The sequence below is a fragment of the Hypanus sabinus genome, chromosome 3 (genome assembly GCF_030144855.1).
Source record: "Hypanus sabinus isolate sHypSab1 chromosome 3, sHypSab1.hap1, whole genome shotgun sequence".
Classification (NCBI taxonomy): Eukaryota; Metazoa; Chordata; class Chondrichthyes; order Myliobatiformes; family Dasyatidae; genus Hypanus; species Hypanus sabinus.
The window spans coordinates 25360112-25374772 of NC_082708.1; the positions used below are offsets into that span (position 1 = coordinate 25360112).

Here is a 14661-nt window from a genome sequence, read left to right on the forward strand (position 1 = left end):
TTCCAGCATTTGTCAGTTAGATACAACACATGCCTTATGGAGACTTCTTTGTTAAGCTCTTGCTGGATAGTCTCCTAAAGGAAATCAATAAAGCACATACTCCTGTACACATTGTTCTTCATTAGTCATTCCAGGTTCTCTTGACCTCCTATGGTGCACTGTCTTCTTCCCCTCCCACAGTATTCATTCTTTAGCAGCACTCCCCTGTTGCTTGTGTAGTGCTCTATCCCTTAACAACTTAGTCAAACAATTGCTGTTGTGTTAATTGTAATTTGTATTTGTGGTTCATGCTGTCTTCTGCTGTTTGTGAAAGTAGCACAGAGTAACCACAGTGCTCTTTTAATACCAACCTGGGCACAAATCAATTATAATATATTTCTTTACTTTAATTGGCATTCATGTCCATTAATTATTCCTTTCTGGCTTTCGTTGTTACTAATTTAATTGCTTCCTATGCCCTATCCAAGTCAATTTTCTCTCCCATATTGTGGCAAATACAGTGATGTAAACATCATCTTACAACTCTGGCCACAAGCTGGAATTTATAAACTATGGAAGTGCATGTATTTAAAGTTAATATCTCAGTTTGCCAAAGCTGGAATCTTTGTATGCTTTGAAAAGGGCTGAGGATTGAGGGGATTTGCGAATCTATTAGGCAGGTTTGGAGAGAGAAGCCATGGCAGAAGGAAGGGGGAAAATAAAGGAAGTCTGTACAGAAATATGTCAGCAAGCATTGGTGTGGTCTGAAGTCAGCTATTAATATTAACTAATCATGAGTGTGATTGTCACCAGAACTCTTAGCTTTAAAATTCCAATCTGGTGTAATCTTTCTTTAAAATCGCTCTAGAAAAGCACTTGATCATTTGTCCTGATGTTTTATTCACTAACTTCATATAACATTGTATTGTTCCTTCAGAGTGCCATGGCACACTTTAAAGCAGTGGTCCCCAACTGCGGGTCCACAGCCCGGTGGTTGGGGATCGCTGCTTTAAAGGATGTTAGATTCGTACAAGGTGTTGTCACATTAAAAGAATTCGATTTTAAAAACAGATAATTACTTAAGGCAGACCATGATGTAATACAGCAAACAAATCTTTCTTGAAAAATATTGTGAAAAATTAAAGACAATTTCTGATTAGTTAAAGAATAGCTGTTACCTTGGCTTAAATAAGCTGCTGTATTAATCATAGAAGATTAAATTATTGCTGAAGCAACAATCATACAGACTGGCCTTTGTTTGCAATTTATCACGGTGAATCATGGTGTGACCACGATAACCTCATACAAAATATTTGTAGGTTGATTAGTCATTTGAAATACTGGACTGGGGATTGTTTAAAAAAACACTTTAATCTGCAGACTATTGTCTAATCCACTTTCACTTTTTGCTGCAAAATTCTTAAAATTACTTGACTTGGTTCCTTATGGGAAGTTTTCCCGTAACAGCATTATTTGCAGTTTTGAATTATTCAGATAACATTGAATCCAGTGTACTGGGTGATACTTTCTGTCACGATAGCTGCCCAGCCACCACCACCTGTTTCTCATGCCACACCAAGCTGGTCCAGCTGGTCTGGATGTCCTTGTTTGGGGATGATCCTGAAAACTGCTGTTATGCTGGGAAATTGCAGAAAAATTTAGACTCTTGTCTCCCACAGTCCTCCATGTGTTTAATTGTTGTTGCCTGGCAATTTGCATGTGGTCCAAGTGTGCAGTCTGGGGTTTGATTTTTATTTTGTTTGAGTTTCCATTCCTTAGATTCATCCAGAAAAGTCTCAGTTTGGATTGTGGCTTCCTGATCTGGATGTATAACTTTAACTCAATAATTGAAATACAGGTCGACCTTCACTAATCTGACTACCTGTAATCTGGTTTCTTCGATAATCTGGCACTGATTGCAAATTTTCCGCGCAACTGTAATTTCAAATTTCCTGGGCCACTGTACCAATCTGCTGTGCATTGTTTTGGTTGCACTAGATCTGTTCACGTGTTGGCGCGCTCTTGTAAGCACAGACAGGCGATTTTTGCTTGTTTTCCTGCATTTATTAATATCATTTGCATTAGGGGCAGCCGCCCCTAATGCATGAAAACAAGATCAGGATGGGAAATAGTTTCTTCCTTCAGACCATTAAGCTTTTTAACTCCCTGCTGCATCATATTCACAGTGCCACTGGTTAATCTGTTCTGTCCCTTATAATATTTAATGTATACCCTTAGTCTGTTTATTTATGTGTAATCCATCTGTAGATTTCGTCCTTGCTTTCGTAAGTTGTTGTGTTATGTATGCTACAGTGATTTACACCCTGGTTCAGGAAAATGTCTCATTTGATGAGTATGCGTGTATATAGTTAAATGTCAATAAACTTGGCTTGATTAGATACGGATGGTAGTGATAAATATCTTTCAATAAATTGAGAATCAATCTGAGGGGCTGAGTGTGACCTGTTACATTCTGTAATTTCTGTTTTGATGATCAAAGTGGTATTTTTAAAATAGTTGCGAATTATGTGCAGGTCAGCTGACAAGATTCATAAAATGTCATCTTTAAGGTTGCAATTAGGGCAATGCTGGTAATTTTAAAGCATAGTTTCATTGAGAGGAATTGTCAGACAGGATTTTGTTGATAATCCCAGCTGTTACTGAGATAAAAACACAAAGTGCTGGCCTGCTGAGTTCTGCCAGCATTTTGTGTTTTTATTTATTTCCAGCATCTGCAGATTCACTCGTGTTACTGAGATAAATTTGTAGGAATATAGTTTAATTTAAAACTGTCAAATGGGATGTTGTATTTGAAATGTTTCTCGGCACTATTTGAATTAATTGTGTAAAGAAAATTGGTGATCATCATTAACCTGATCACTAAACAAAGTTCATTGGATGAACTATGCTATACTTGGTGTTCTGGTGTTTGAATTTTATTTCAATTTTACTGCACATATTCAGTTACAAATTTTCTTTGCTTCTGTAAAATGAGCACAATACTTGTATTTTAAATAAATAGATTTATATTTTAAGGTGGAGAATAGTAGGTGCATTGACATAGTTTGAATTCTTTCCCCAAATGTATCTGAGGTTGTGCTAAAGATATTCTTAGGTTTGAAAATACTTTTTGATACTAGTTTGCAATGACCATGCTAACAAGGTTCCTGCAGAGCACCTGTTTTATGCACATAGATAAATGGAAACTAAAGAAAGTTGCTTTTTAATTAACTGCAAGTGTTAAGTTATTTATGTTTGTAATTTACAGTTTTGACACTAGTTACAGATGTCCTTTTTGGGAAGTGGTGAAAGTTTTAATGTGTTGTGTGTGTGTATTGAAAATAGTTCCGTTTTTTAAGCCATCGAATTGTTGCCCGCTGCATTTTGAATTGATGGAAATTTGAAATGAGTAAAGAGAAAAGTGTTGAAATTACAGCTAAATCTCAAGAGACAGGAACTGCTGCAAGCAAATTAATCTTTATGCATTTTTTAATTGGAGTGCATAGTCTTAAAACCCATGATCATCTTCATCGTTACTACAGTAACTGCAGCTGAAGCTCAAGCAGCTCGTTCAGATTTTCTTTTTTTTCAATCTTTTTATTGAATTTCATATATAAAGAAAACATAACATAGGTTATAAGTGAATAGGTCATAGGTGAATAGGTTATAAGTGCAATAGACTTGAGATTACATTAATAATAAGATAACAATATCCTATTAAATATCAACAACAAAAAAAGTATAATAATCAAGTCTATAATAATTATATATGAAAAAAATAAAAATAATCATCAAAAGAAGAAAAAAAAATAAAAATACAAGAAAAAATATATAGAAAAAAAAACACTAAACTAAACTAACATGGGCAATAATAACAGTTTATATGTATATGATAGTGTCAAAAACTCCGGAACTCCATACCAGAACAAGAATAAGCAGAGAGAAGGTCTGGAAGAGGTCAAATTAATTCATATGAAAATGTCGAATGAATGGTCCCGAAGTTTCTTCAAATTTAATTGATGAGTCAAAAATAGTGCTTCTAATTTTTTCAAAGCTCAAATAAGAAATAGTTTGAGAGAATCACTGAAACGTGGTAGGAGGATTTACTTCTTTCCAATTTTGTAATATAGACCTTCTGGCAATTAATGTTACAAAAGCAATCATTCGTCTAATTGAAGGGGAAAACTGATTACCATCCTCATTTGGTATACCAAAAATTGCAGTAATAAAATGAGGTTGTAAATCGATATTCCAAATTGAGAAAATGGTAGCAAATATGTCCTTCCAATAGTTATGTAAGGTGGGACATGACCAAAACATATGGGTCAATGAGGCCACTTCTGAATGACATCTGTCACATTGAGGGTTAATATGAGAATAGAATCGAGCAAGCTTATCTTTAGACATATGAGCTCTATGTACAATTTTAAATTGTATTAAAGCATGTTTAGCACATATAGAAGAAGAATTAACCATTTGTAAATTTTTTTCCCATTTTTCTGTTGATATATTATATTGAAGTTCTTTTTCCCATTCTTGTTTAATTCTACCTGTTATTTCTGGTTGTATCTTCATAATCGTATTATAAATAAAAGCCACTAATCCCTTCTGACAAGGATTTAAGGTAAAAATCAAATCTGAGAAATCCATTGAAGTTGAATTGGGGAAAGATGGTAAAACTTGATGTAGAAAATTTCTGATTTGTAAATATCTAAAAAAAATTAGATTTAGGTAACTTAAATTTGTTGGAAAGTTGGTCGAAAGACATCAAGCTACCTTCAAAAAAAAGATCACGAAAACATTTTATACCTTTCCTTTTCCATATGCTAAAAGCTTGATCTGTCAAAGAAGGTTTGAAAAAAAAATTAAGTAAGATAGGGCTATCAAGAACAAAGTTTTTCAGAGTAAAAAACTTACGAAATTGAAACCAAATTCATAATGTATGTTTGACAACAGGATTAGATATCTGTTTATTGAATTTAACTAAATCAGTAGGAAGAGAAGAACCAAGAACGGAGAATAGAGAATATCCCTGTACCTCATTGCATTCTAAATTTACCCACTGTGGGCACAATGGTGAATCCAAATCTAATTTCCAATATATTAGGTTACGGATATTATTCGCCCAATAGTAAAATCTAAAGTTAGGTAAAGCTAAACCACCATCTTTTTTAGATTTTTGTAATTGCCTTTTACTTAATCTGGGGTTTTTATTTTGCCACACAAATGAGGAAATTTTTGAATCAATATTATCAAAAAAAGATTTAGGAATAAAAATTGGTAAAGCTTGAAATAAATATAAAAATTTCGGTAAAATCATCATTTTAATAGCATTAATCCGACCAACTAATGATAAGGATAAGGGAGACCATCTTGTAGTAAGTTGTTGAATTTGATGGAGCATAGGTAAAAAATTCAGTCTAAATAAATCTTTATATTTCTTGGTAATTTTTATACCTAAATAGATAAAGTTATCAGTAACAACTTTAAATGGTATCCTATCATTCAATAAATTTTGCGCGTTTAAAGGGAATAAATCACTCTTATCCAAGTTTAGTTTATAACCAGAAAAACTACCAAATTGAGCCAACAAGGATAAAATAGCGGGAATAGACCTGTCAGGATCAGAAATATATAACAACAAGTCATCAGCATAAAGTGATAACTTGTATAACTTCTCATTATGGGTAATACCAAAAATATTAGGAGATTCACGAATAGCAATGGCTAAAGGTTCTAATGCGATATTAAATAATAAAGGACTTAAGGGACAACCTTGTCTCATACCACGAGATAATTGAAAAAAAGAGGATCTGTAATTATTTGTAAGAGCAGAAGCAACAGGTTTATAATATATTAGTTTGATCCATGATATAAAATTAGGACTAAAATTAAAATATCTCAAAGCGTTAAATAAGTATGTCCATTCAACTCTATCAAAAGCTTTTTCAGCATCTAATGAAATAACACATTCTGGAATTATGGGTGATGAAGTATAAATTATATTAATCAATTTTAGCTTGTTCAGATTTTGTCCTTTTGACATCATGATCTTCCCAAAACCTAAAATAACATTTTCTGTAGTTTTCTTTTCTCATATTTGGCTAGAAGTTATTTACAAGCCTACCTCCTGCTGCATTGACCTGATTTCCTCAAACTGTTGACATTGAATTTCAATCTCTGGCACTCGATTTACTTTATGTTAACTGTTATTCTCTTTTTAAACTGTTATATACTTATGTCCACATATTTACTTCAGCCTTGAAATTCAAGAATTTTGAATATGTACATTCTGGTCATAACCATTCATAGCCTAAAATTACACTTTTTTTGGAGGAAGCTAAGGAGCTGATATTCATATTTAACAAAGAATGAACTGCTGGACCATTCTGTCAAGATACTGTAACCCTTCTGATGCTTCTGCACTCTTGGCTATTACCCCTCCAAGGAATAATTCTTCAGCCCCTTTTATTCCGTGTCCTGCATTTGGCAACATCTGAAAAATCCCAGTTTCTACAGGTAACTTTAATGCTCCCAGCTCTCTTTCATCATTACTTCCCTTGATCCTGTCTTTAGTTTATAAATGATCAATCTCGTCCATTAATGAGTAGAACTTTTATCTGGATTATCAAAGCCATTGTCATCATTGCAGTCATGAATTTTTGTAACAAACCATGAACTTTATCCTGCTTCTTAATGGATGTTGAAATAGATCATTGTCAATCCCAAGATAAACTTAACAAAGGCACAGATATGCCATGATAGTACTATACTTCCACTTTCCTAACATGATACAGTACCTCTTCTGCCTGCCTCAATTGTTCTAAGTATGTGTCTGTCACTTAGACATACTGGTACTGCTTTCGGTTTGGATTGGTTCTATCCCCTATGAACATTCAAAACTGTCCTTCCATGCAGTGGCTGCTCAGCCATCACCACACTCTGGTTGATATGTATTTGCGCTCCGAAAAAGCTCTTATTGTAAATTCACTGCTCTGTACTCTCATCCTTGCCTGTAAAACTGACCAAGGTATAGAGTCATCAAACACTACAGTACAGAAACAGGCCCTCCATCCATCTAATCTGTGCCAAACTATGCACCGACCTAGTCCCATCAACCTTCACCTGTACCATACCCCTCTAATCCTCCCATCTGAGAACCTGTCTAAATTTCTCTTCAATGTTGTAATCGAACCCATATCCACTGGCAGCTCATTGCGCACTCACCACCCATTGAGTGAAGAAGTTCCATTTCGCATTCTGCTTAAACATTTCGTCTTCATCCTTACCCCAAGGTTTCCTGGTAATAGGTTATCTATGTTAAGCATAAAATAATAAAAAAGGCTAAAGTTATGAACCATCAAAAGGTATGCATGTTCTTCAAAATACAGGCAATCCCCGGCTTACGTACGAGTTCCATTCCTGAGTCTGGCTTTAAGTCAGATTTGTACGTAGTCGGAAAGTACATCCGGTATTATTTAGTGTCAGTTAGTCAAATGTTTGTCTTAGTATATAGTATATATTTTACCTTTCTATGCATATAGAACACAAGAAACGTATGTATTCCAATAATTAAACCACTGTGTTGCTTAGTAATAATTGTAGCTTTCATCGGGGCAGGGCCTTTCACATGTTCCATTATTCTCACTTTATCCATTATCCTTTAAAAATGTTCCCATTGTTGACCGACTGTAGCCTAACGCTTTTCCAATGACCGATGGTGTTTCACCTCTTTCCAAACGCTTTATTATCGCCACTTTATTTTCAATCGCGATCACTTCCCGTCAATGGAACAGAAACACTGCGGATTGCAGGTCCCGACCTGTGCCATCTCCTAAGGTCCGCTGGGTCCTAAGGACCACCGCACTGAATTCCCCGGGTCCTAAACTTCACACTGAGACAGGCTAAATGGGACAAGAGGGGGCTGTGTTGGGTTTGGGTATTTGATCCTCCACAGTATTCTGCATGGGAATTTAAACTGGCGGTGGCAGTGGTTTTTTTTTTACGAGGTTGAGTTGTGAGCTCCACATCAACCCAGCACGGATGGTATGGGAGTCACTGGATTGACATCAACTCGGCACGGGAGCAGTCTGTCACTAGATCGAAATTGGAAACCTCCGTTTTCCACCCGCCGCTGATCTCACAGTGCCACCGGCCAACCAGAATGGGGGGCGGGGTCAGGGTGAATCTTACTAAGAAAAATTTAAGCCAAATACAAAGTTAAACACTCAACACAGTGTCAATGGCAATGACTTAAAATGACGGACGGCATCGCAATCTGACTTAAAATGATGGACGGTGTTCTCCTTCCTCGGTTCGTAAGTACGAGTTGTCTGTAAGTCGGACGTTCGTAACTCGGGGACTACCTGTATTCATAAGATTATGTCATGGTTTGGCAGATTAGTAGGTATACCTATGTGAGTTTAAACAATTCTTTTAATCGTCACCTTTAAACAAGTAAAATAATGTAAATTATGGTAAGACATGTTAGTATGAATAACATGACTGATAATATTGAGTAACCCCAGCTTCTAAGACTTGAATGAATCCAGTCAAAGAAATCACATCCATCAGATTGATGTATTTTAGCTGCTTTATGAATGATAAGCCAAAAATAGTTGTCTTCAGACTCAGCAGGTATGTAAGTACAACACTCCTTGCATACAACTGCACATAATTTCCCCTCTCTCCTGCTCCCTTCCCCAAATGCAAGGAGAAGATCTAATGCCATATAATTTTGTAGAACCATCTTGTGCATGGCAACCATTTCTGTTGTTACTTTTCCGAAGGCTTCAGTACTCCTTGCAACACCATAAAATGATCTCCTTCTGAAATGTCAGATTCGGGAGGTAAAGGTAAAGTGTGTTTATGTCTCATGGCCCAGGAAAAACATTCCCCAAATAACAAGATCCTAGTCAGTTACGTGGAAGAGATATAGACTCCACTTCCACACAAAGTACATATTGTTCCATGAATTTAGACCATTTCTTACTACTTGACAGGAATTGTAATATTTTTCTGAAATGTTGGCATTCTTACCCCATTTAGGACAACGTAGAGTGTAATTGCATGAGCTATTCCTACTGGAATAGTACCTACTGAGCTCAAGCAAAAGGTAGCTTTTATGATGAACACATGAAAAGATTTAATAGCTTTGTCATGACTATTAGGTGTGGATATATCCCAGGATGAGACATGAAGAAGGTCAGATATGATATTCCCTAAATAATACTGCTCATATTTACATCAAATATCCATTTTAAGATGTTATGTAAAGGGTAGCATGATTAGTGTCCATTTATCTCCCCTGAGAATAATGAATCATAGGCATAATGTCAACATTGCTATTGCTGGAATGTTTAATAGAGGGCACATGTTGTTCTGATTGTACAGGAATGCTTAGCGTTGGTGAATATTTTGAAGTGTGCTGTACATATTGACATACCCAACTGCTAGAGTTACTAATAGCATCAGCAAATTCATGTGATGCTGGCGAGTATACATGATGAGTCTTTTCAACTGGCACAATGTGAGTAGGGAAAATTGGCAAAAATGTAACAACAAATAATATTTGAATAAACTTGATGTCTGGTAGTTGTCAACTTGCTTGAAGTCTTCTAGCTGGTTAGTGATTTGTTTACTGTAGCCCAGCCATGCAGGTACTATGGCCAAGAGGTTGCTAGCACATTAATCACAGTGCTTGTTGACCTCGTTGGGTACCACATTAGCTCACTTGCAGCGGTTGGCATGTATCCATTTAATTTAACCATCATATTTTTAATTAACAGCATTTTATGAGGACATCCATCCAGCTCCTAATGGAACCCTAATGTGGTTTCATAATCAGGACCTATTCACCAGGAGTTGCTGTCCTCCTCCTGTTGGTTCACTCCAAGCACCAGAAGTCTGTTGAGAAACAGACTAGACAGCTCGAGTTAATTTCACACAATAGTTGACTAAGCTGTCTGCCGTAATGTGTATATCAGCCTCTCTGAAATTGAGAGCTCCTGGCAGGTTACCACCTCGAATGGACTTAGTTTAGTGTTCTTGTTTGAAGTTGCTCTGATGCTACATAGGACTATAGGATGAGCTGTAGACCATTATACGCCACCTTGATACTTGGACAATTGTTGTTTGATGGTTCCATTCATTCATTTGACTTGTCCTGATGACTCTGAGTGATGTGGGCAACGAAAAGACTATTTAATGTTTATCAGCCGACATAATTCCTGACAAGCACTCCCAGTGAAATGTGTTCTTTGATAAGAGTGGATGGAATATAATCCTTGATTTGAGTTTTTGCTGTGTGTGGCTGTGGCTTTCATTGCTGGAAAAGCTTCCACGCATTTTGTGTCTGAATATTCTTGACAATTCGGTAAAGGACCATAGTACACTAAGTGTAAAAATGGACCAGGTGGGGCAGGAACACTTAATTGTGATAGCTTTTCTGCTGCTTCAGGTTTCTTTTTCTGGCATGTCATGCACCTTTCAAATATTTGTTGAATTTGTCCCCGGAACTTTGGATTATACCACCACTGGGAGCATCTGTCAATCAACTTTTACACTCCAATGTGTCCTAGTGTATTTGCAGAATTCAACTTTGTTTCCGTAATTCCAGTGTAGACCAGTGTTCACTGTATATGTTCTTGTTACTATTTTTACTCCTTCCCATGCTGCCTTTTTTGCAATTTCATCTATAAATGCATTTTCATGGCTTTTCATTGTAGTCATTTTGGAGTGACTCTTACATTTTAATACAACTTTTGATGGCAGTTGTATGATATCCATAAGATCTTGTGCTAGGTTGGCCATTTTTGATTGAGTTTTCTACAGCCATAAGAAATCCTCTTTGTTTCCATAAGTTTCCAAACTCATGAAGAACTCCAAAACCGTATTGAGAGTCTGTGTAGACTTTAGCTGATCTTCTGCCAATTTGTAGGCTTCAATCCAAGCTTTCAGTTCTGTCTGTTGCACAGAGGTACCAGATGGCATGCTTCCTTATGCATCTCAGTTACAGAAACAGCCATTCGAATTCCCCTCTCAATCATTGAGGAGCATCAACGTACATCAGTGTACAGAATCAGAATGTTGGTAGAGTAACGACCAACAGGACACTGTTGGTCTCCATATTCTTGACTGTTATTATGTGTTTCTCGTTAACATACCAGATAAATGGTTTACCTGTATCAGGGACTCTTAATGCAAATGCAGTCCACCTTTTAAAGTTTGAAACACTTTCAGTTGTTCTTCGTTTAAGAGTCACAGAGTCATCTGAGCACTCACTCAGCAGATTGTTGAGTGGTTGAGCAATTTCAGCAAATGCATTGACCCATACTGTGTTGCAGTTGCACAAACCCAGAAATGACTGGAGTTGCTGAACTATTGTCAAAAGCTTTGCTGACTTAATGGCTTTTGCATAATCTGCAGTAATTTCCCATTTACCTTGGGAAATTTTCTGTCCAAGTAAATTACTTCCTCATGTTACACTTGTGCCTTGGCTAGGGTTGCTTTGTGGCTTTTGGAGAATAAATAAGCAAATAAAGAACATCATGTTCATGCTGGTCTGCAGCTTGGAGGGCATCGTCCACATTGTATGATGTTGCTGGTAGGCCTATCAGGTGTTGTCTCACAGCCATGCGGTATAATGGGACTGTTGTTAAGTTCTTGTGGTTGCCTCATCCACTGGTGTTGCTGACCATCAGATGTAAAAGCCAACCACAGTTGACATTCAGGCACCAGTAGTACGGACCACAATCCATTAGACATAACAATAATTGGAAACCACTCCAGGGCATTGAAAATAGTTGATGGATCTGCCACTAGCTTGTCAATTCGGTTTCATCTTCAATCTTGTGTGCCTTTGTTCCCATGGTCTTTATTGGAGCAACATGTGAGTGACATTGCTGTCAATCTTATTGTTCCATTACTGCTGTTCTACTTGAGTCCTTGGGGGCTGCTATAGAGTCTATGTCACCTCCATCCTGTAATTCTTCAGCGTTCGGATGGTGTCGCTGTCTCAGGGAACTGTCCAACGTAGGTTGTAATTCTCTGGTGCTTTTGAGGACTGTTTGATCTGGGCTACAATTCCTTGGGTGGCACTTCAGAAGTGTGTGTTTCCCAGGGCAAGCACTGGCAGGAGAGTCACTGGCAGGACTACTCACTTGAAGTCATGTTTGCGGTTTTCCATTTTGTTTTTGCTTTTGAGCTCTGCACATACACTTCAATTGAGTTACTGCGTTGTTCTTTTGCTTATTCAGTTAATGCAAGGATTTGGTCTTGAGACATCTTACTGTCTCAGTCATGCTTTTTTTTATAGTTTATCATAAGTTTCACATTTCTTTTGATTAGTATAAGACTTTATTCACCCTGTTAACTCATTCAGTTATTCGCACATTCAATTAAAGCAACCACACGGTCTTACCTCTAAATCAGTAGCAGTCATTTCTGGATCTTAATACATGCCCCCTTATTCTTAATAAACTTAACATTCGTATATTTCATCTGGATTTTCTCAGTAATTTGATCAAACTTAAGTGTGTCATTTTGGTAAGAGTGCTTCGTCAGTTTCAGAACTTTGATCATTATTTTGATTCAATCTTAATTCTTATGTATTTTTGCTGCACTGATCGCGATCTCAAAGTATTATAGATTGTAACCAAATAAATTGAGTATATAACAACTAAATAGATTATACAACCGATATTTTTACTGGGTACCAATAAAGATCACCATGCAACCAAAATGGATTATAACTGATTAGGTTATAACTTAATAGATTTCAATCAATATTTTCAGGTATTTTTCTTTTTAAATAGCAGAACAGCTGCCTTAATCTTAATTTCCATTTGATATTGAAGGCAGAACTTGTGTTTCTCTCAGACAGCAGAGGAATTTCTTAGTCCTTTTGTATAGGCGCCGAAAATTCCTACTTTGGCTTCGATTATTCCAAATCCTAACATTATAATCCTGCCAACTACACCATTTGTTAGATTCTGATGTTTTTGATCCCAGGTTCTTTCAGAAGTTGGGAAAGATATTACAATTCTGCAAAGCTCCTGTCAAGCAATGAGAAATGGTCTAAGTTCATGGAACAATATGTACTTTATATGGAAATGGAGTCTACATCTTCTTCCCTCGTCTTATTCTGGCTTCTCTCCCCCTCCTTTCAAGTCCCAGTGGTCTTGGCCAAAACATCGACTCTTTACTCAATTCCATAGCTGCTGTCTGTCTGACCTGCTGAATTAGTCCAGCATTTGATAATTGCTCTGAATTTCCAGCATCTACAGAACCTTCTGTGATTATAATCTACCAGTATAACTTCTTTATGTGGAAACAAACTTAAGCAGCCAGTCAGAAAGCCTATCCTGTCATCAGAAGGATGTGCAAACTCCCCTCAAGCAGCGTTCAAGATTATAATTGAACTTGGGTCCCTGGAGCTGGGAGTTTTAATTTTGGTTATATCATCACTGAGAAGAGGAGGGTTCATTGGTATCTTTTTTTGTTTGGCAAAGATGAGGAAGAAATGTGCTGAAGTCAAAGTCACAGGATTTGCCAAACCAGTTGAACATGTTCTTCAAAACTGAAAAATTGACTGATGTGTAACCTGGGTGCTATTTATATCAGGAGATAAAAGCTAAGGATAGGAAATGCATACAGTATTTTGAGAAGTGCAGACATGTATGTTACCATGTTGTTGCTACTACAGAAGCTTTGTCTCTTTTGCAGTTCCTCCATTCATCGACGTAATTGCAGACCTATCCGGTTTGAACCACCAATGTTGGATTTCCACGAGCAGTAAGTTGACCTTTTTTTTGTATTATTCACCATTTTATTTTTAAGATCAAGCAGGTGTCATAAACCTGGTTGGTTAGTAAAGTTAACTGATATTTCCTTTTGAAAGTAAGATCCAGCACAGATTTGTTTATTTGAGGGCATTTGAACAGTACAATAGTTTGTTGTGAGTTCTGAGCTGTTCTGTGGTTCTATTCAAAACTACAGCACGTCAAGGATACTGGTTGCTTGAAACCCGAGTGTTATTAACAGCCATGCAGCATGAAAGTTATTGATTGTAAGTGACTTAAATTGCACTGCTACTGAGGCCTCTGTCAGTCAGGGTAAACCATGAATATTGTGTCCTAGTTGTCTAGATACACAAGCCTGAGTAGTACGATATGGAGACCAATCTGTTGCCCATGTAGTAGGCTCCCCCTCTCCGCGCATCTAATGAATCCAAAAGAACAGTAGAGATTGATACAGTTTGGCACCAGCAGCGTTGCAGGAGTTGCCAGTCAACATTGAACTCAATGTAGAACTGCCTTAGGGACTCCAGCTCTGGAGTTTTCCCTTGGAGTTTACTCCTGAAGCCTTCCCCATGAGTGGGTATAGCTGTGTGAAACGACTGGTTTTAAGGTGCCAGTAACCCTCCATTGCCCCTTCTACTGTCAGTAGAACAGATTCCGCTGGGCTTACTAGCTAAGCTCACATGAAGGCCAGGAGCTGGACTTAGTTGTCAGAGGCTATTGAGGCACATGCCATTGGGAGCATTTAGTAGGTAGATGGAGCTTGTTGCCGTTACCACCCCTCGGCTATAACACCTGTAAAGGGGGTTTCTTCTTTTTTCTTTGTTACTGTTGGGAAAGGGTTTCTTTTTGTTAACTAGCAGGAATGCTAATTTACTGATAA

The 14661-nt window shown here is 37.1% G+C and overlaps 1 protein-coding gene across 2 annotated transcripts in view; it reads left to right on the forward strand.

The window, feature by feature from the left end:
* Positions 1–14661, forward strand: part of tmem131 (transmembrane protein 131) — a 190108-nt gene that overhangs the window by 65313 nt on the left and 110134 nt on the right. Inside the window, exon 4 of one of the 2 annotated variants that reach the window (XM_059963868.1) lies at positions 13705–13773. The exons of the other annotated variant lie outside the window; for it this stretch is intronic. Within the exon in view, the coding sequence (XP_059819851.1) occupies positions 13705–13773 (69 nt within the window). The remainder of the gene's footprint in view (positions 1–13704; positions 13774–14661) is intronic. 2 annotated transcript variants of the gene reach the window in all.